This window comes from Rhineura floridana, chromosome 8 (genome assembly GCF_030035675.1).
Source record: "Rhineura floridana isolate rRhiFlo1 chromosome 8, rRhiFlo1.hap2, whole genome shotgun sequence".
Lineage (NCBI taxonomy): Eukaryota > Metazoa > Chordata > Lepidosauria > Squamata > Rhineuridae > Rhineura > Rhineura floridana.
In genome coordinates, this window is record NC_084487.1 from 50649162 (window position 1) to 50672318 (window position 23157).

General features: G+C 42.9%; 2 protein-coding genes across 2 annotated transcripts in view; one reads left to right on the forward strand and one right to left on the reverse strand.

Moving 5' to 3' along the window:
* LOC133390557 (uncharacterized) overlaps window positions 1-23157 on the reverse strand; it is a 312873-nt gene that overhangs the window by 115642 nt on the left and 174074 nt on the right. The window lies entirely within an intron of this gene.
* Window positions 1287-21359, forward strand: HEBP1 (heme binding protein 1). Its single transcript, XM_061639370.1, has 4 exons — window positions 1287-1599; window positions 13788-13926; window positions 14091-14271; window positions 21095-21359. Exons 1-4 carry the CDS (start codon window positions 1522-1524, stop codon window positions 21120-21122), a joined length of 426 nt encoding a protein of 141 aa, XP_061495354.1. The 5' UTR covers window positions 1287-1521; the 3' UTR covers window positions 21123-21359.

A 23157-nucleotide genomic window follows, 5' to 3' on the forward strand; every position in this document is an offset into this window, starting at 1 on the left:
GACAGCTGGATGCTGGCCACATTATGTCCTCCTCTCCCAGACTCCCACAGAGAAACCAGGCAATTCAGTGTTAGATAGGTAATTGCACACATGCAGTTGCAAAGCAGGACTAATATCTGCAAAATGATCTTTATCTAGGGTTTAATGCTGTGGGATCTATAATAATTTCCTTTCCCTGTTGACTGTGGCTTCCTGCAATGTCTCACAATAATCTATATATCCCTAGTGTTGGAATGACACAATAACGCTTGTAGTTAGTAACCTGATCGTAATTTTTTTCTCCACTGACAGCTCCCCCAACTCTTTATAGTCATCAGATCTCCAGCTTCACCTTTTGCCAGTCCATCTTCTGAAATCCAACCCACTACATGCACTAATGTCAAAAAGCTTTCCCCCCTGTAAAGTCTTTGAAACCTAATAAATTATACCCAATTTGCCTGTGAAAAGGTTATGTATATGCAAATTAATATAGTTGCCTTTGGTCCATTAAGATGGCAGGTGGTTGGGGTCTCAGCAGCTTTGTATTGATTAGCCATCCTATAAACAATTTTTTAAAAAAAGTTTTAAAAGGAGAGGGAAAGGGGCAAGAAATCTGGGGTCTGCCTGACACAAAAGATCAGGGCTCAGGGGCCCTGGGCCACCTCCTAATAATCCCCCTACCAGCAGCTGCACACTCCATGCACATAGGCAACAAAATGCATTCATGCATGTTCATCGCATATTATCACTACCACCACATGCTAATGTGTTTGCATGCGAATTCCTACTCAAGCTTTCTGAGTGGGTATTTTGTAACATCTGAAATCACTCTACTATAACATCTGCCTGCTTTTGGATTGGTCCTGCTCCTGTGTCTCCAAGTTTGATACACCAGCTTCATTGAATGAAGCTTCATTCCCCCATCACTTTCTATTTTATTTTTATTTATATCCCACTTTTTTGTTCTAAAAAAATCAAGGTGTTGTACCCTCTTCTTCCCCCTCTCTATTTTAGCATCACAACAACCCTGTGAGGTAGGTAAGGCTGAAATATAGTGACTGGCCCAAGTTCACCCAGTGGGTTTCATGCCTGAGTGGGATTTTGAACCCCAGTCTCTCAGGTCCCAGTCCAACCACTACACCACACCACTACTCCATGCTAGGAGAAGCGTCACCACCTTTATTTCTGCCTGCCCAACTGGTGCTAATGGCATAGCAGCGCAGCCATTTTTAAACAACGATACTGCTGGCACCATTTGTTCCTCGTTAGCCCTGCGCGACCTTCCACCCTCTGCAGGAAGGAAGCGCCCGAAGGGCGGGTGGGCGGCTACGTTCCGTCCCGTCCCTGGGCAAGGTCTGCTTATCCAGCTGTTGCACCACTCCCGCCCGCCTTCCGTTCTTCCCACGCCGGGGTCTCCAGCTGCTGACCACCGGGCGAGGGGACGGACTGCCGAGCGCTTTGCGAGTCCTGCGGAAACGCCAGCACCCCACTGGAGCGGAAAGGCCGTGGCGGGGCGGAGTGGACGACTGTCAAACGAGCAGCATGTTGCGGATGATCAGAAACCCCCTCTTGGGCACGGCGGAGGCTTGGCCCTGCCGAGTCCCGAGCAAGGGGGAGAAGGTAGGAGGGGGAACGGCTGTCCCGAGGCACGGACTGGAGAGGTGGTGGCTATTGCTTTGTTTGGTTGCAAAAAGTACGGTTATAAAGTCTGCTCACTGTGGCAGGGCTGGGGGACCTTTGGCCCTCCAGATGATGGACCCCGGGGCAGGGGGGGCTCAAGCCCCCCTAAGACTATGTGTGGGTTTGCTGAGCCCCCCCCCCAAACAACCAGGCAAAATTTATAGTGATACTGAAGCTCTGGCAAAAAATGGTTTCCCGCACTACCACTACAAACAGGTCTCCAGAGCATGATCATCCCTTCTGTAATCTATGGAGACCACGCCAGGAATGCTAACAGATTACTGTGTTAATTTTGTTCTGTTTTCATCAAGTCCTTTGCCTGGCAACCATCTTAGGAACAGTTCCAGCCAGCAAACTGGAGCATCCTCAGTCTCCCTTTGCTTATCGCAAAACATCTGCTCTTGGGCCACTAGGTGGCAACACACTTAAACTACTGAGAATACTTCACCCAGTGGCCTAGAGATCTCTGCTGGGGCATTTGCATTTCTTCCCCCCAGATTTCTGTCCCATTATTTGAGGTGTATTTTGTTCATAAAAGGGCCTCACACACCTTAGAAAGGAACACTTTCTCTTTCAAAGTACTTCCCTTGAGCTAACAGAGAGCCTGGTTCTTGGAGCTGGGAGAACACAGGTAGGAGAGTTTTGCAGCAGCCAGTTTTAATCTGTATGTTGGAGCCCTACTGAAAATTAAGAACAAAGGCCTGCAACAAAGTGACTCAAGATCGTTCTTGAGTGAGTATAATGCTTTATAAATATCAGTTTGAGCTAAAAGCTGTTCATATATTACAGTTGAAATTGTAATAAAAATCAAATATACAAGATTCTCAAACTTTCAAACAGTTTAACATAAGCAGGTTCACTAACTTAATGCAATTAGTTTCATACGTAGAGATTGTACCTTATACTACAGTTACGTTGACAAGAGAAGAGACATGTCATTGTTAAAAAAAATTGTTCTCAACTCAGAACCCATAAATAGTTTAGCTGACCTGCATAGAAAACAAATCCTATTTAGCATCAAAACAGATTTTAGGTTATAGTTGTGGCATGAATAAATAAGGGATGCAAAAATAAGCTATGCAGCCCAATTTGTATGTGTGTTTACACAGAAGACCATCGAGTTATGAGATTTACTCCAAGGTAAATGTACATAGGAAGCAGCTGTTTAAGCCACAATTTCAGAAGACAGAAAATTCAAAGGGACCTTGATAGGCTGGAGCATTGGGCTGAAAACAACAGAATGAAATTCAACAGGGATAAATGCAAAGTTCTACACTTAGGAAAAAGAAACCAAATGCACAGTTATAAGATGGGGGATAATTGGCTCAGCCATACGACATGTGAGAAGGATCTTGGAATTGTCGTTGATGAATATGAGCCAACAGAGTTTTTTTTTTTCAATTAATTTTTATTCCAATTTTCAAAACCAAAACAATACAAAAAGAAAACAACACAAATCAATAACTAGTACAATACAAAAAGAAATATATATATATATATATATATAAAAGAAAGAATATTGACTTCCGATTTGTCATAGTTCAGCTATAAATCTATAATATATAACAAACCTATCTCTTAATAGATTATAAAATCACCTTCCTCCAACAGTTATCTTAGTTGGTTTCAAATCTCATTAACATCATATCATTTTAATCTTCCACAAAAAGTCAAAGAGAAGTTTCCAATCCTTGAGATATATGTCAATCAATTTTTTTTCTAAATAAACATGCCAATTAATCCAACTCATCAAATCTACTAAGTCCAGTAATTTTAAATCGCTCTTCTGTCATTATCCATATTGGGTCCATCTTCCATCTTCCATCTTTACGCACCCAAAAATCTTGCTGTCATAGTCATATAATAAAAGTCTGATAGGAATTTCCTCCATCACAGATATTTTCTTGCCATCAAATCCAAACGTATCACTGAAGTATTGTTGCAAAGCCGCATCTCTGTTCCTCTTTTCCACATGATACACTAGTACATCTCTTGAAGGTTTTTCCATTGACACAAAACAGGGATTAATTCTGTTAACTTTCTCCATTTCAAGTTCCATCAAATCCTTCCAGTCCAAGAATTTTTTTGAACCGATAATATCTTTATCTCCAATCTCTTCAATTCCGTCAGGGACAGCGCTGAATTCCAAACTGTAATATTTGTCTCCAGGATCCATCACAGCCAGGAAATCCAAATCTTTTTTCATGTCCATAATTAAGCCAATCTCCATAGTTTGAACCTTGCCTTTAATTTCTCTTTCATCCTTTTTTTGTTTTTCAGATCTATCTTTATTCTCCTTTCTCATAGAATCCTGAGTTTCTTTCAGCTCCTGTCTCATTTCGTGAAATTCAATTCTCCACGCTTGTCTATTATTTCTCAGTTCTTGTTTTATTGAGTTAATCCCATTCATTATTTTCTGAAACATGTCTAAAGTCCCTTCTTGTACATCCATGATCTTCTTAATTGTCATTCTTAAAGCCAAAGGAACAAAACTCCTTCAATTTTCAATGTCCCAAACAAAGAGCAGCTTATTTCTTTAACCAGTTACAAAGGAGTTAATCTTTCCAACAAACTAACGTCACACGCTAGACAGCCCTTATCTCTTATCTGCCCGGAAGTGTAAGAACGGCTTTAGTTCACAGCGTCGAAATAGCTAGTAGCAGAGAGAATGAGCAGATTCGTCAAAAAAAAAGTAGATCAGGAAAAATAGTCCCAGCCATAAATCAAAAAGATTTCTTATCTCTTCCAATCAGAAATCTCTCGTCCGTTGTAATCTTTAAAATGCTATTTTCCATGTCAGCTTTTTGCAATAAAAAAAAAGATAAGCTATTTATATTTTCTTCCCCCTTAGTTCCGTGAATAAAAAAAGGAAAGTCTCACCTCACCTAGGTTATCTCAATTGCTGTTACTTTGACAAATCTCTTTAGCTGTATAGATAAGAAAATGATGAATGTAGACAGGAGGATGTTTGCCTGTTAATCCGTATTAAAAAAAACGGGTCACTTATCCAGCTGAGCTAGCATAAAAATCCTCGCTCTGTCTGAGCTGCTGGAAGACAGACAATTCTGACAAATTCCAGACTCCAACAATCAAAACAAAGCTATGTGGGAAATCTCACGTTTCTTCTTTAACCGGAAGAAATTATTCCCAGTCAGAAAAGAGCCTTCTGACTGAATTTAAACTGGATAAGTTTCATCCAAGACGGAACTCGTCTCAGAGGCTGCACAGGCGTAGGGATCCTCCTGGGAAGTCATGAATATGAGCCAACAGTGTGATGTGGTTGCAAAAAAGGCAATGCTATATTAGGCTGCATTAACAGAAATTTCCAAATTGCAAGTATTAGTTCCCCTCTATTCAGCACTGGTTAGGCCTCATCTTGAGTACTACGTCCAGTTCTGGTCTCCGCACTTCAAGAAGGATGCAGACAAACTGGAACAGGTTCAGAGGAGGGCAACAAGGATGATCAGGGGACTGGAAACAAGGCCCTATGAGGAGAGACTGAAAGAACTGGGCATGTTTAGCCTGAAGAAGAGAAGACTGAAGGGAGATATGATAGCACTCTTCAAGTACATGAAAGGTTGTCACACAGAGAAGGGCTGGGATCTCTTCTCGATCACCCCAGAGTGCAGGACACGGAATAATGGGCTCAAGTTGCAGGAAGCCAGATTTCGACTGGACATCAGGAAAAACTTCCTAACTGTTAGAGCCATACGACAATGGAACCAATTACTAGAGAGGCAGCTGGACAGCCATCTGTCGGGAATGCTTTGATTTGGATTCCTGCATTGAGCAGGGGGTTGGACTTGATGGCCTTATAGGCCCCTTTCAACTCTACTATTCTATGATTCCCAACATGGAGTTCCTGTTGGGGAGAAGCTTCCTGGAATGTTCAGGAATTCTGTAAAAAAAATAAAAATTCATTTGTGGCTAGAGCCACAGTGACAGTATGCCTTCTTTGCAACACACACAAATAGAAAGAAAAAATGGTTGCTTTATCTGATTACTTGCAGGACAATGTCCAAAAAAGGCCACTGCTTGATGCCTGGCTGCTGCCATAAAAAAAAACAGCTTCTGCCTCAGAAGAATTGCCTAAAGGCCCATATCAATTCAGCAAGCTGAATGAAGACGATCAGCACCTTGAGGTTGATCCTCAAGAAAGAGATGGACTGCCATATTCTACCACCAGATTTGTGCCAACAAAATCCTATAAATTTCCAAAAAGTAAGGGTAATAGGTCTTGTCAGCTGAAATAGTTTGAGAAGTTCACCTGGCTTCATTATGATGTGGATCGTGATGTGGTTCTTTGCCATGATTGCTGCAGAGCATTTATAGAGAAGAAGGATTCTTCAAATGTAGAAGTGAGTTTTATTCTAAAAGGTTTCTCAAATTGGAAACATGCTGTTGAACAATTCCAGTCTCATGAAAAGAGCATTTACTACACTGATTCTGTGAGATACCATTTAACAATAGAGAAAAGTATGAATATTGTTATGCTCCTTACAAAGCATTCAAGTAAGCAGCAGCAGGAGGCTTGAGAAGCACTATGCACCATTGTTAGTTCTGTGCACTACCTCTGCTGCACAGGTCAAGCATTACAGGGGCGCACCAAAAAGATGGTAACTTGATTGACCTTTTGGAGGAACTCTCAGAAGATGTACCTCCTCTTAAAAGATGGCTGACACGAAGAGACAAATGACTGAGTGGTGATATCCAAAATGAGCTACTTGAAATTATGGCTCAAAGAGTGAAATGTGGCATCTTTAAAGAGGTGAAATCAAGCCATTTTGGGGGAATAATTACTGATGGGACAACAGATGTGACAGGAGACGAGCAGTTTACATTGTCTCTGGGATGGGTAGAGAGTGAATTATCGAACATACGAGAAGAATACCTTGGTGATTATAACCCTCCTGACTCTACAGCTTGTACTCTCTTCACCGCTGTGAAAGACATGATCATTCAACTGGGGCTTGATTTCCATGCTTTGTGTGGACACTGCTTTGCTGGTGCAGCTAATATGTCTGGGCGTTTCTCTGGTGTTCAAAAAAAGATCACTGATATTCAACCCAAGTCAGTTTACATACACTGCAGCAACCACTCACTAGATTTGGCTCTGCAAGAAGTTGCCCACAGCTGTGACATGGCTGGTGATGCACTAAGTACTGTTAAGGATGTAACAAACATGATCTTGATCTCAGTAAAATGGAAGAGCAATGGACCAACTAGTGACACTGGAAAATGCTTTAGTGACTGCTTCATGTGGAAGGCATTTCAGCAGCACAGAAGAGCTCAGAGAGGCCCTTGGAATTCAGAGCTGTGACTTTAATCTGAACAGGCTTCTGGCACAGCTGTCACTCCTCCCAACAGTCATTTCAACTGCTGAAGTAAAGACTATTGAAGACATCTCACAATCATTGAGATGACAGCCTCAGCCAGTCTGAAATCTCTTAGACCAAGATATGCTGGTACAGCTCTTAAACATCATACTTGCATCAGCAGCATCAGGAGAATGTTCTTTCAGAGCTCTGAGAAGAATAAAGACATACCTGTATAATCGCATGACACAGAAGTGCCTTGCACATCTGCTGCTTCTTCACGTGCACAAGCAAAAATTCCTTTGGAAAACATTATGAATGAATTTATCACCAGAACTGCTGAACGCCAAGCCACCTTTGTCTTAAGTGTGCCACAGTAATGTTTATGGTTTATTAATAAACAAAGAAGGATACTATGGCACCTTAAAGACTCACAAAGACTTAAAGATTCACAAATTTATTTAAGATGCCGCAGTCCCCTTGTTTGTGGTTTCATATCTCAGACTAACATGGCTACCCCTTCTGAACCTATCTTTAAGGTTTGTTGTTATTAAGTTTAATACATGCCTGTTATGATATCCGTGTTATAAATAACAATACAAGAAACACAACTATACCATTTATTTTAAAATCTTTATTTTATTTATTTATTACATATTTTAAGATCTTTTTATTTATTTTATTGTTCTTTAATTTAAAATGTATCCTATGATCTTTTTATTTATTTATTTTAATTTATTGTACTTTTAATTTATTTATTTTAAGATAAAATAAAATAAGACCAGGGTTCAAATCCCCACATAGCCATGAAGCTCACTGGGTGACCTTGGGCCAGTCACTGCCTCTCAGCTTCAGAGAAAGGCATGGTAAAACCACCTCTGAATACTACTTACCATGAAAACCCTATTTGTAGGGTCGCCATAAGTCGGAATCAACTTGAAGCCAGTCCATTTCATTTTTCATTTCATACATCTTTATTTTAAAGATGTTACATGAAGTTCCAGTAAGAAATGGAACACTTCTATGGTTTTACAAAAGACCTTGCAAGTGTATTTATGATTGTGACAGTGCTAGAACATGACAGATTTATTATTTATTTAACCCATTAAATAAGCAGATGTAAAAATGCACCTGCACGTAGGTCATCATGACATGACCTGCCCACCAGTCTTGAGCCCCCCCACCTTGAAAACAGTTCTGGGGTCCCTGCTCCAGATGTTGTTGGACTCCAGTTCCCATCAGTCTCCGACAGCACAGCCAGTGGTTAGGGATTATGCGAGTTATAGTCCAGCAACATCTGGAGCATCAAAGGATACCAGTTCCTTTTACCCCATAACTCTCAAGTATAGGAAGCTATCTTACACTGAGTTAGACCATTGGTCCATCTAGGACAGCCTTTGCCAACTAGTGGGCCACCAGATGTTGTTGGACCACAATTCCCATCTTTCCTGACCATTGGCAATGCTGGCTGAGGCTGATGGGAGTTGTGGTTCAACAACATCTGGTGGCCCACTAGTTGGAAAAGGCTGATCTAGGATCAGTACTGTCCACACTGACTAGCAGCAGTTCTCCAGGGTTTCAGGCAGGAGTCTCTTCCATACCAACCTAGATATATGGAGGATTGAACCCTGGACCTTTTGCATGCAAGACAGATACTCTACCACTGAGTTATTGTCCTTCCCTGACTTTGTTTCAAATAGGATTTTGGGAGGGTTTTTTTTAGGAATGCCATATGAAGTATTGTGCAATCTGAGGAGTGAGCCTCAAGGGCTCTGAAAGGATGTGAGCAAGTGCTCCAGGTCCAGATCTGAACTTGACATACGATACAGCCACTTTGTTGGAAGCTAAGCAGGGGTGGATCTGGTCAGTGTCTGGATGGGAGACTAAGCCAGGAAGGAAGAAGGGCAGGGTTGATGTAAAAATAACAAATGATGAAAATAAACCCTTAAATTAACAAGTGGATATGGAGACATCTTATAATACTAGACCTCAGGACCACCCAGTGAAGCTAAATGTTCAAAGATTATTCCGGGCAGACAAAAGGAAATATTTCACCACATAGTGCATAATGAAACTATGGAATTCACTCCCACAAGAGGCAGTGATGGCCACCAGCTTAGAGGGTTTAAAAGAGGATTAGACAAATTCTTGGAGGATAAGGCTGTCAATGGCTGCTAGTCACAATGGCTATGCTCTTTGTCTGTGTTCGGAGGCAGTAGGCCTCTCAATACTGGTTGCATGTGGGAAGAGGGCTTTTGTGCTCAGGTCCTGCTAGCAGGCTTCCTATGGGTGGCTGATTGGCCACTGTGAGAACAGAATGCTGAACTAGAGCTGATCCAGCAGGCCCTTCATATGTTCTCCTTGCCACCATCACCACCATGAGCGATCTGAGCTCTTCTTATTATGCCAGGACCCTTTACAAGAGGTGTCCCTCTGAGATCATGTGCCATAGAAACTTGAAATAGCAATATATCTTGAGGACAGCTCTTTTTAGAAGGGACAAACTTTCTCCTCTAGATCTCAGTATGTCCAACTTCCAGACAGAGTCCAAAGTCCACCTATACCTTTTTCACTGAGTCACCCCTGGCAATTCTGTGCCCTTTCACTGATTCTTTTTCCGAGAGGTGACTCATGCAGCCAGTAGCAAGGTCATTTGATATCAGGGTTGCTATATTTTTTTTTTTAAGGCAGAAATAACCAGATGAAGCTTTTTCAGCATAGAGATGTAGGAATGGACTAAGCTGCACCTGTTGAATTATGTTGTTATGCAGATGTGAAAAGCACACAGCCTCCCCTACCTTTTTTTTAAAAAAAACCCTGACAGTATATAATCTCTCCTCTCTAGAAAATACTGGTGAGAGATTAGAGTTGTGTTACACTTAAGCAGAGGAAAATTATTCACAATAATCTGCAGAGAAATCTTGCAATTTATTTCTAGTATTTTACATGTTATAGCAAAAGGCATATCTTAAATCCCTTATAGCTCCCTAGGGTAGCCTTGTGGCTACAGCCATTCAGTAGAAACAAAATGGTGTGTTTTATCATGTGCATTGTCTCTTCCCTGTATGAAACTAATTGCAGACTGAAGAGTGGTACCATCCCAATGCTAGTGGTATTAGATCAAGCTGTGTTATAGATACCCAAGGTCATAACTCTTCCTTCCCTGAAGGAAAGAATGTCAGTCACCTGCTGCTTCACAGCTGGCGGTGTTTTCTCTTAGTACTCTGTTCAGCGCTAATTTGCATATTATCTGCTACTTATTTGTTATATTTGTATCCCATCCTTTTCTGAAGGAATTTAGCCTGGTGATTTAACGTCACAACAGTTCTGTGAGGTGGATCAGGGTGAGGCGTAGGGCCAAACTAGACAGGATGGCAGCTGTTCCGTGTGTGTGTAAACATGGAATCATCCCCATTGTGTGGAGATTGGGGATCCAATTGTAAAAGCAAGAGAGGCGGGTGGATTAGCAGGGCAGAACCTTCCTCCATCCAAGATCTTTGGAGTATCCTTTCCATAGCTCCTCCCTCCAGAGACTTGCCCCCCAGATGTTGTTAGACAACCCAAGTGAACCTGTTTTGGCCTGTTTCTTCAAACACAGGTGTGTATGCACAGTGTTGCACTAAGTAACTCGTTCAGTTAGTGCAAAGATTTATGTTTGTGTAATGGAACTTTCTCCCCTCTCCTCCCCCCACATGCCCCTGAATCTGTTGTGGGGGTTCCCCCAACCCTCAAAAGCAGTTTTGGGGAGGACATGGGGCACGCATGGGGGAAAGAGGGGGTAATTCCATTGCACAAGCATACATCCATGCGCTAATGGGATGAGTTAGCATTGGAATGAATGAGCAGAGGAGAACCATCCCACAGAGAACTATGTAGTTTGGCCCCCAGTGATTTGCCTGAGGTGACTTCATGAACTTCAGTGACTGACTGGGGATTTGTATCTGCTGTTTTCCACATACAACCCCAGCATGCTAGCCAGTTTACTACACTGACTCTCTGACATGCATCTCTCTGTGCATGCAACTCTTGGCAGAATCTCTTTTCCCTCTGAAACTGCGGCCCTAACATACCACCTTAATCAAATACTTGGAGAAAGCATATTTGTTCCTGTAAATTCTGTGTCATTTCATTTCAGAATAACCAGCAGCCCTAAGCAGTGTAGATTCTGTGAGGTGTGTTTTTCTGTCTCCTTATCTTCTCAGTAGTTTATCAAATCTAGTTGTCTACAGTTTTCCCCAGGCGCATGTCTCACGAGGCCCAGCCTAAAGAACTTGTTTATCAAGTGCTATCGCCTCTCAGCCATATTTTATCGGAACAGTGACAGCCATGCTTAGAGCAGCTGGTGGCAGGCCACTCAAAATACTGATCGTCTCACACATTATATTTAAATCATAATAGCAAGTAAAAAATTATAGCCAGCAAACATTCTTGGTATGTTTTTTAAAAAAAGCAAGCTTGAAATCCTTGTCCAGGATGACTGTAACTTGCCCTAACTTGACTTATCCTAAAGTTGGGATTGGAGTCAATACCACAGTGAAAGCATCAAGTCCAGTGTGTCATAGCTATAAAAAGGGACATTCCATTCTAGGGATGATTAGAAAAGAGAAGGGGGAAGATGACAATGTTATGATCATATATGGTGCTCCTGTGTATAATTCCAGTCACCCTGTCTCAGAAAGGATCTCGTAGAACTAGAAAAGGTCCAAAATAGGCCCACCAAAATGGTCAAGGAGTTTGAATACCTTCCCTGCAAGGAAAGTCTAAAGCTGGGGTGCAGAACCTGTGGCCTTCAAGATATTGTTGGACTACAGCTCCCATCATCCCTAGCCATTGACCATGCTACTTGGGGCTGAAGGGAGTTGAGATTCAGCATCTTCTGGAGGGCCAATGGTTTCCCAGCCCTGATCTAAAGTGCTGGGGTCTGCAGTGTAGGAGGAACATGACAGGTTGTGAAATGATCCATGGAGTGGAGAAGCGGACACAGTTTTTTCACTCTCCCATAACACCACCATTATTACGTGAAACTGATTGGCAATAGACTCAGGACAGATACAATTTCAAACCATGCAGAATTAAAGTACAGAATTCACTGTCACAAGAGTCAATGAGGGACACTAGCTTAGATGCCTTTAGATCACATGTGGGGATCCTCAGGCCAGGAGCCAAATGTGGCCCTCTACGAATCAATCTCTGCAGGCTAGAGTTGCCTCCTCAGCCACACATCCTCTCCCCAGGCCACTCCCATCACCTGCCCTACTTTGTCCTCTCCCTGAGTGGTGTTATTTTTTTGAGGGGGAGTTGGAACGTGTCCTTGAATTCTGATAATGCTTCTCACTTGCCTGGATGGAGGATAGAGAGGGATGTGTGAATGTGTGTAGAAAACAAGGCTACTGTGCAAAGTTAAAATTAACATACATTCCTCTGTCCACTTTTTCTTCTGGCCCCACCCACAACTGTCATGTGACCCTCAGTTTACTCATGATGGCCATATGGAAACTCCAAATTCAGAGTCAGTATGCCCCTGAATACCATTTGCTGAAGAGCAACAGAGGGGAGGGCTACTGCCTTCATGCCGTGCTTATAGGCACCTTTGGCTATTGTAAGGTACAGGATGATGGAGAAGATGAGTATTTGGTCTTCTGCAGAAATGAATCTCAACTTCTGTTCCAAAGGGGTTTTTTTATACACTAAACATGGTTTTTTATTGTTTTCCAGAAGCATTATATTACAACCTTCTTTGGGTTTACACTTAAAATGGCTGCTGTGAAATGGGATACCTTTAATTATTTAACTGTTTTATATTCTGATTCTAAACACTGCTGATTTGGAAGCACTTTCTCATGTTCCTACCAACTCTGAGCTCTTAGGGTAGTGCAATTTACAGCAAAAAATAACACACAACAATATTACGAGGAAATTCATTTTGCCTAACAGTTTGCTTTTCACATTACTTTGATGCTTATCCTGCTGTGCAGTCATAAGTCAAATGGTGCGTGGTGCGCTGAATGGATTTTACATGCAATCTGGCCCAAGCTTTATAGCACCCAGGAATGAAGGCCTGTTCCTTGCATAAATTGTGCTTTGCCTCCCTATCAATGGTATGCAAGTACCTCTGCTCATAAAAACTCCTTCCTATGCAATATAATGATTATAACTATTGCAGTGTTTAGTTGCCAACCCCAACAGGAGTCAAGGCTTTCATGCAAATGGAGATATATCTGTCACAGAGGCAAATAAATAGAGAAAACATGCAAGACCTGCAACAAAATGCATCCTTACCTCTTAATAGGAATAGTCCTGATCAGAATTCTAGCCATGTTCTTCTCCAGGAAAATCCCTTCCACCACCACACACTTTTCCAATTTTCTTTTCTGACATTCAGTATTCCATGGCGACTGACCATGCTCATTTGCCATTGGGCAGTTTATTTTTTGCCCCCCAAGTAAGTTGATCACTTCTTGTTTCTAAGTTGCCTCTAAAATCATCAGCACTCACCACTTAAGTTCATTATTGGAGAGAATGAAGATGTGCATTTTCTCTTCACTGAATAATACTAAATGCAGGCTAAAGTACAATATGCAGAATGTTGTTGTAGTTAAATGAGTTCCTTATTATAGTTAAATGAGTTTTACACTTCAAATGTTACAGCCTTACTTATACAATCAGTTATTTTCCTTGAACGGACAGCTGCCCCTTGAATTAGCGGGCTGCCTAAATTGTGTAATACTAGTTGTTGGCATCAGCTTTGCCTTAGGGAGGCATATATTGGTTGCATCTGTCAGGGAATTTATTGTTTAACTGTTGTGTTACCAGAATGAGGTAGCCTATGAGGAAAGAGTATATGAAGGTGGGAAGTTTGCTACTGTTGAACTCACCGGAATGCCATTTGAGGAGGCCTTATGGGAAGCAGTGCTGCAACTTCTCAGATATGTTGGAGGAAGCAATGGTCAGGGTGAGAAGCTTTCCATACTTTCTTGACTCTCCACTTAATTCATCTGCTTAACTGTACAATTTTAAGCCTTGGGGAAAAGACAATATGAACAGGTCTTTGTTCATGATTTGTCATTTTGTGTGTGTCTCAAGAAATTGGAGTCTTTGATCTGATTTCTCTTGTAGGAGCTGGCATGGGGATGACGGCTCCAGTGTGTACCACTGTATTTCCTGCAGATGATGGGTCATTGCAGCATAAAATGAAAGTTCTGCTCCGGATTCCAAGCCAGTTCCAGGCCAATCCTCCTGCACCTACTGATGGGAGCATCCAGATTGAAGAGAGAGAAGAAATGGCTGTTTACACCACGTAGGTTTCTTAAGCCAGCTGGGTAACTATGTAAAGCAGCCTTTCCCAACCTGGTGTCCTCCAAGTCTAGTTGCACTACAGTTCCCAACATCCCTGACCATTAGCCATGCTGGTTGGAGCTGATGGGAGTTGCAATCCAAAACATTTGGAGAGCATCAGGCTGGGGAAGGCTGGTTTGGATTCTGTGGCCACGTCTGGTTACTACTGAGTAAACTGTAGCCACAGCTATCTATAAGATAATGAGGAGTCCTGAGTTTCTCCTTTGCTGAGCAAGGATCTTTCCCCGCTGACTTTCTACCACAACAAGTAGGATTTGTTTTAAATTCACAGTAACCATAACATTCTTAAAAGGCCAATCTCTGCACATCTGGGCTGGTTATTATAGATGCAGGGCTTCACTGTAATCTTGGCTGCACTGTCAACATATTGTAAACTTCTTGAGGCAGGAACTTGCATTTTTTGTGCACTTACGTAACTCTGTAAATCAGTCTTCTGCAATCTGGTGTCCTCCAGATGTTGCACTATAACTCTCATCATCCCTGACCAATGGCCATGCTGGCTGGGGCTGATGAGAGTTAGAGTCAAATAATATTTGGACAGCACCAAATTGGGAAAGGCTGCTGTAAAGAGTTGTGCATACTGATGGCACAATGTAAGCTAATTATATTTATTTATCTTTTGAGCCAAGGCTCAACAGCAGTCGGCCATGGAACCCATTTTTCACAACTCTGGAAATCTCTAGTCATCATGGAATGCTTCTGTCATGAACAGCTGCCCCTCAATTCCCAAACCCAGGGCAATTGATCCTGGCAAGGCACAACCTTTGTCTCTCTTACCCAGGCTAAGTAAACCAACAACAACCCTGCAAGATAGGTAGACTGCCACCACCCCTTAATCCTGGTCACCCACTCTGAGCCAAGGGGAAACCCAAAGTGCCACAAATAGACCTGCCAAGGATCCCAAAGACAAGAGCCAAAGATACACTCCTTATCCTGGAGCCTTTAGGCAAAATACCCAACTATACGGTAATCCGTGGCTAATTGGCCAAGGTGCTGGATTCAGAGCCAAATCTCCCCTGCAATGAACATACACTGGTAAATAAGAGGTAGCTTTATTTAATAAAATATAAGTGCACAAGTACAGCAGCAAAATTGTCCCTTAAAACCCAAAGTCTTGAGGATCAGGCAAAATACAGAGAGTTACAGTCACAGACAAAAATGACAAAACTGTCTAGCCTACTCTATACTTAAAATAGAGTCGAACAGCAAAATAACTTCATGATTCCACATCTCCCCAGAGAGGTAGAGCCTGGATGGGAGATGGAAGATGGAACCCCACCTAGGTAGCATCAGCAACCATAAGAGAACATTGGGGGGTGGGGGGAAGGCTAAGATCTGAATCCTATTCTTATATGAAAATGCCCAGCAACAGCCAGGGATTAATTAGCTAATCGGGGCTTTCTGATGATGAAATCTTCTGGAGCTTTCATGCCTAATGGTCATGCACTCATCAACTTTCCCAGGACGCTTAGCCTTGAAGTACCAGTCTCCACTGATAAGCAGGTGCTCTTGCTTATAGTTTAATTAACTAGCTTCAGCTGTGAGAACTGCAATCTCATGGCCTTCTCAGAGGGCCCATTTCAGGCAAGATGTTTCCCCCACAATTCCTTGCCTCAGAACCATTTTAGAAACCAGGCATTCTTGACAGCTTCTAGGCATGTGCAATGTGCTTATTCCATCAGAGTCCCCAAAGAGAAGCCCCATGGAAGCAAAATTTGTTCCTATGCAAAGTGTAGGTCAGGGCCTAACTATATGATGTATTCATGAAGTTAACAACATGATCACATTGTATGTTTCTAAAAAAATAAATATCTGGGGTTGCATCCAGGGAAGCTGTCCTCTTAGGGCAAGGACTTGTGGCTATATAATGGGACTAACTCTCCTATCCCTGCATGACCCCACACCCCCTCAGATCTGTTTTGAGGATTTCCCCCCAAAAAAACCTGGAGCAGATTTGAGGAGAGGGATTTCAGGGAGAGTAAGTCCCATTGTGTAGGTGGAAGAACTTGCACTCCTGGGACAATGTCCTTGGATGCAACCCTAGGTGATGAATATGCAATCATCATGCATATCCATTTGATAGGAAAGGGACATTTAAGCCTTTCCTCCCTAGCTGCAGTCTCTGTGAAATCTCCCTAATGCAAATCGCCATATGTGGAAGGGCAAATTTCACACAGACTGCAGCTGGAAGGGGGAATGCTTATACCTCCCCACTCCATGTGCTGTGATATTGATAACAATCTCTCTCCACCACCGCCACGCCATGCCTAGCAGTTAATTTCTAAAAGCACCTCAGCCAATTTCAAAGAAGATACCAACCAGTCGCATTGTTAATATGATGGATAGTTGGGCCCTCAAAGAGCAGAGCTTCAGCAGCCAGGATTCTGGTATACACATTTGTGTGTAAGATCATTGGCCACTTTAGTCTGTGATATTTAGGTCTGCCCTGCAAGAGTCACTCTTGGTGCCCTACTTTTGGTCACTGTACTCAGTTTCTGTTAGCATCACTAGTGTGAATGATGGGTTTGCAAGCGGTCCCAGACAAAATACATATACCCACACTAGCTTGATGGTTGGATGTCAGCTTTTTCCTTCCACTAAATCATCTCCTATGTCCTGGGGGAGATGCTCCCCATTTTGTGAGAACCCTGGCTTTCATTTATCCAAGACTGAGGCCAAGAAATTCTTCAAGCTGAGCTGTTGCTCTGAGTCAGTTCCTCCTTTCTGTTATACAGCAGCTTTCCATCAATGTCTAGAGTGCTAAATCCATTAGTAGCCCAAACAAATGTATTGAGAATTGATAGCCTGTCATTTCCGATGTGGCAGTTCCTTTGAACTAAGCTGAGAGAACTTGAATGAATTCTGCGTGCTGCTTTAGTTGGGAAGCAGGTTTATGCACATCCCCCAGGAGAACCACACTCTGGATCATTCAGCCCAAGTGGCCTTGGAGTGCCACTCTTGTGTCAAGGGAAAACAAAACTTTATTGTGGTTCTTGTGATGCAGTCTGCTGTTAAGGACCATATTTCAAAAAGTATGTCTCTTTTTGTCAAAGAGGAGGTTGGAAATCAACTTTAATTCTGCCGATGCAGTGAAGGGAATATGAAGCCATGGTCTCCTTCATTCTAAATGTACATACAGGTTTAGTACTTTTGCCTGTTAGTGATTGTTTTACATGTGTAACATTTTGGTTGAGATGTTAAATGGCCCTTTTGTGCAAGTGTTCCCTTTGTGGCAGTTGCCTTAACCACAACAACTCTTTATGCTGTTATGGTAGATGAAGTTCCCTTGACTGACATCTCTGGAAATTGCTGCTAAATACACATACTGATCCTAACCATGAATGATGCCTGAGGAAATAGAACTGATCCTCTTTTTACCAAAGCCCCATGAATCTCTTCTCACTGATTCTTTCCCCATAACTAGGAATGGGTTATATTTGTAGTTGCACTAATCTGGCGAAGTCAAAAAGTTGTGGGTTAAAAAATATTATGGTAGATTAAAAGATTTATTATTATTGTTGTTGTTATTGTTGTTGTTGTTGTTAGCTTCTTGGCACACATTATCAGTTTTAGATGCTCTCCTGTTTGAGCCACTGTGTACATATTTAAGGTGTTGTCTAAGGCACTGCTGCAGAATCACAAAGCTGAAGGGGACCCAGTACTATCCTGCTCAACTTTCTGCTGAGGACACAACTAGGCATAATGTCAGAAGATCAGTAATCAGATTCCCCACTCTTGTTGTTGCTTTTAAGTTGAATAACTGCCACTACTTGGAACCCCAATATGATTAGGACCATGACACTGAGGGAAGAATGGAGTTACCATAGTACTGTGTTCCTGATTAAAATGAACCCTCCTCTACCATTGCCATTTGTCCTGTCAGGCAAACAGCAGCTGGGGGTGGGAGCATTAGGAAAATAGGACGTGGGGAAAGGCTAGGCTCTCCTCCAACATCATGGATTCAGCCCTCCCTCCTTTGTCAATCTTTTTTTACAAAAACAGTGGCAACTTTAATCACAGATCTCTTAATGTCATGTCTAGTTTGATCCTCATGGACAGGTCCACATATCAATCAGCTGTAGTTCACTGGAAGAGCATCTGCATTGCATGCAGAAGATCCCAGGTTCAATTTTTGGTATATCCAGGTAGAGCTACAAGAGACCCATCTGAGAACCTGGAGAGCTGAGACAGAGATGTACCAATACATTTTTGTGCCTGAGTAAAGAAATCCAAAATGTCACTTCTCCCCTCTCCCCCAACTAATTAGCTTGAGGCACAACCCAGTGGGCAGTTCTCCTCTCCAGATTCCTTAGAGATGAACAGGAGCACGACCATACTCTTATGCAGCTCCCCTTCATTTCAGTGGGGCTTCTGCAGGAGGACATCACAGTGTATCTCATGGGTCAGATCCGTCTTATCTTCCATTTGGCCACCCTTAATGACACCCAACATCTACCACCTGCTTTGCTTTGAGATCCACCTCTGGCCAAAAAGTCAGTACACTGAAGAAGGACCCATGGGTTCTCCTCTTTCCCCTTTTGGAATTGTGCTCTGGGATTGGTCCCATGACCTTCAATTTGTTTTCTTTGTTCATAGGCAACTTGAAGGCTATGCCAAAGAAGTGGATTATTTTATTTATTTATTTATTTTATTACATTTCTAGACCGCCCTATAGCAGAAAGCTCTCAGGGCGGTGTACAACAAATAAAATCACAATTAAAATATGAGCAAGTGTGAAAAATATAACATGATAAAAATCCAAAATAGAATTGCCATGAGTTTATAAATTAAAATCCATATTAGGTTTAAAATTAAATTTAAAATGTTTAAAAAGCCTGGGCGAAAAGGTAGGTTTTTACCTGGCGCCGAAAAGATAACAAAGAAGGCGCCAGGCGTATCTCGTCTGGGAGGGCATTCCATAGTTCGGGGGCCACCACCGAGAAGGCCCTAGATCTAGTTGTTGATCTCCGGGCCTCTTTATGAGTTGGGACCCGGAGAAGGGCCTTCGACGTCGAGCGTAGTGAACGGGTAGGTACATAGCGAGAGAGGCATTCCACCAGGTATTGCGGTCCGATGCCGTTTAGGGCTTTATAGGTAAGAACCAACACTTTGAATCTGGCCCGGAAACATATCGGTAGCCAGTGCAGCTGCGCCAGGACAGGTGTTATATGGTCAAATTTCTTTGTCCCAGTGAGAACTCTGGCCGCAGCATTCTGCACTAGCTGAAGTTTCCGAACCGTCTTCACAGGTAGCCCCACGTAGAGTGCATTACAGTAGTCCAATCTAGAGGTTACCATAGCATGGATAACTGAGGCGAGATTCTCCCTGTCCAGATAGGGTCGTAGTTGGGCTACCAGCTGAAGCTGGTAGAATGCATTCCGTGCCACCGAGGCTACCTGAGCCTCAAGTGACAGGAGCGGATCTAATAAGACCCCCAAACTACGTACCTGCTCCTTTAGGGGGAGTGTAACCCCATCTAGGGCAGGTCTAACGTCAACCATCTGGGCAGAGGGCCCTCCCACCAACAGCATCTCAGTCTTGTTAGGATTGAGTTTCAGTTTATTAGCTCTCATCCAGCCCATTATCGCGGCCAGGCAGCGGTCTAGTACATCAACAGCCTCACCTGACGAAGATGAAAAGGAGTAGTAGAGCTGCGTATCATCAGCATATTGCTGGAAACGCACTCCAAAACTCCTGATGACCTCACCCAGCGGCTTCATATAGATATTGAAAAGCATGGGGGACAGAACTGAACCCTGTGGGACTCCATATTGGAGTACCCAGGGACTCGAGTAATGTTCCCCCAGCATCACCTTCTGGAGACGATTCCCGAGATAGGAGCAGAGCCACCGCCAAGCAGTGCCTCCCACTCCTAAATCCGTAAGTTGCTCCAGAAGGATACCATGGTCGATGGTATCAAACGCCGCTGAGAGATCAAGGAGAACCAACAGAGTTACACTCCCTCTGTCTTTCTCCCGACAGAGGTCATCATACAGGGCGACCAAGGCCGTTTCTGTACCAAACCCCGGCCGAAAGCCCGATTGAAATGGGTCCAGATAATCAGTTTCATCCAAGAGAGCCTGGAGTTGGCGAGCGACCACACGCTCTAGGACCTTGCCCAGGAATGGAACATTTGCTACCGGCCTATAGTTGTCCAAATTATCAGGGTCCAAGGAGGGTTTTTTTAGGAGCGGTCTCACCACCGCCTGTTTCAGGCAGGATGGGACCACTCCCTCTCGTAAAGAGGCATTAATCACCTCCTTGGCCCAGCCGGCTGTTCCATTCCTGCTAGCTTTTATTAGCCATGAGGGGCAAGGATCCAGAGCAGAAGTGGTCGCCCGCACCTGTCCAAGCACCTTGTCCACATCCTCGAGCTGTACCAACTGAAACTCATCCAGTAAAACAGGACAAGACTGTGCTCTGGACACCTCATTAGGATCAACTGCTACAATAATGGAGTCAAGGTCCCGGCGGATGTTCATGATCTTATCACGAAAGTGTCGCGCAAACTCATTACAGCGGGCAATTGATGGTGTTATTGCGTCCTGGGGACCAGAGTGTAAAAGTCCCCGGACAACTTTATAAAGTTCCGCTGGGCGGTTAAGAGATGACTGAATAGAGACAGCAAAGTATTGCTTCTTTGCTGCTCTCACTGCCTTCACATAGAGTTTGGTAGAGACCCTCACAAGTGCATGATTACAGCCGTCGGGAGTTCGCCTCCATTTGCACTCAAGCCGTCTCCTTTCTTGCTTCATCACTCTTAGCTCCGGGGTAAACCAGGGAGCCAACTGAGCTCTGCAACGGAGAGGGCGCACCGGGGCGATCGTGTCAACTGCCCGGGCCATTTCTGTATTCCACAGCGTGGCCAGGGTTTCGACAGGACCGTCAATTCTATCAGCCGGAAAATTCCCTAGAGCCATCAGAAAACCCTCAGGATTCATTAGTCTCCGGGGATGGACCATCTTAATTGGTCCTCCACCCTTGCAGAGGGGAGAAGACAATGTGAGTCTAAACCTTAATAGGCGGTGATCTGACCATGACAAAGGAATAGATGTAAAATTCCTCACTCTCAGTTCGGGTGAGCGCAACAGGTTGGCAGTGACTGCAGGAAACACCCATCTGAGGATTATGTGAATTATGCAGCTAAGCTGAGATCTGCCTTAGGAAATGAGGAAACCTACCACAAAGACTTATATTTTTGCAATGGCTGCAATCCCCCTGTGGAACCCTATGGGCGTAGCAATGAGGTTTGGCTGCTGAGAAAGTGAGAAATCTGAAAACAAGAAGATTGCACTAGTGGGAGTGGGGGAGATGAAAATATCCACAGGTGCGGTACAAACATAGATGTATGCGCTGAGATTCACCCAACATGTTTTGAGCATACTGCTTTTATCAAGGGTATTCCAGCTTTGCTGTTTTCTTTCTTAAGCCATGAGTTTCATTCTTGGGCTGTTTCCTGTCCAAAACAGAATGGCAGAAGTAAAATACCTTTAATAAAGAGCAGCACACTCAAAACACATCAGGTGAACCTAAAAAATTCAGATTTTTCTGGCATCAGAACAAGTGTGCAGTCTGATCACCTAACTGTTGGTAGGCAAAGCATCCATTCAGACTAACCAAGGCTGTCTGCATTCCACCATTCCCTCTTATTCCAAAATCTAAGTAAAAACTACAGTATACCAGTAATAGGAAAAAGCCCTTATTCTGGACTAACAATTTCATACTGACCCTTTGCTTGTGGTGTCACAATATCAGATAGTTCTCTATCAAGGTTACTCAGAGGGATAATAAGCCAGCTGTCCTTACAAGCCAGCAAAATTGGCAACTGTTAACAGATGGGTGTTTCCTGCAGTCACTGCCAACCTGTTGCGCTCACCCGAACTGAGAGAGCATTTCTGCCTTAGTCCAAGTCAACCCCAGAAACTGTTCTCAAATAAAATATTAAAATAGTTGATGATACATAGTGCAACTCACAACTTGCCTAAATGTGTATTCTTGTCATTAAAGCCATCATATTCAGGCCCGTCCTTACAACAATGGCTACATTAAAATGGGTAAGAGTTGCAGCATCGGCAACAGCCACTATCACCGGCTGCTGTATAGGGCTATTGTGCTGTAAGGAAGACTTGCATCAGAAAGTTATGTTGGACACTGTGAAGCTATCAATTTGCATTTATGTCTCAAAGGCCCAGGTGGCAAATATTGTCTAAATGCCAACATCCTATTGATATGGAAATAACTGGCTTTTCTTAGCTTCAGATATTGCTCTGTGTGCCCCCACTTCTCTTCTGTGGTGAAAATCTTCAGGGGTGCAACACTTCCCTTGACTTGGCTTCCTTTGGAATGAGATCACTGGAATTTTACTGGTCTCTGGTAATATTTGTTTCTTTATAAACACAACCACACCCAGTTCTTGACCACAACCACAGAACCATAGAGTCGGAAGGTAGCCTGAGAGGTTATTTAGTCCATCCCCACCCTGATAAGAATATCCTGCAATGTAATCACTTAGTTCAATTGTTTGAGATGACTTTGGTTTGTGTTTTTTTTAATGAAACCACATTTTTAATTTTTTAAAAAATTAAATGGATACAGTTGAAAATGAAAGTTTCTCAAGGTGTTTTATATTTTGTTACTTGACAGCATATTATAGTCCTTTCCAGACTGGTGGGTTTTTTGCGGGTGTATTCTGCAACTTGTCATTAATGCAACTATAGGGTATTTATGGTAGATTTATACAGGACTATACACACATCATTTCACTTAATTAGTTTTTATTTTATTTATTCATTTATATACCACCTTTCCTCCAAGGAGCTCAAGGTGG

Excerpts from the sequence above, each read along its gene's own strand:
- HEBP1 (XM_061639370.1), top strand. The coding sequence starts at position 1,522 with ATGTTGCGGATGATCAGAAACCCCCTCTTGGGCACGGCGGAGGCTTGG. Across the intron at positions 13,927-14,090 it reads TGGAGGAAGCAATGGTCAGG|GAGCTGGCATGGGGATGACG; the intron begins GTGAGAAGCTTT and ends TTTCTCTTGTAG. Across the intron at positions 14,272-21,094 it reads GAAATGGCTGTTTACACCAC|CTCCGGGGTAAACCAGGGAG; the intron begins GTAGGTTTCTTA and ends CATCACTCTTAG.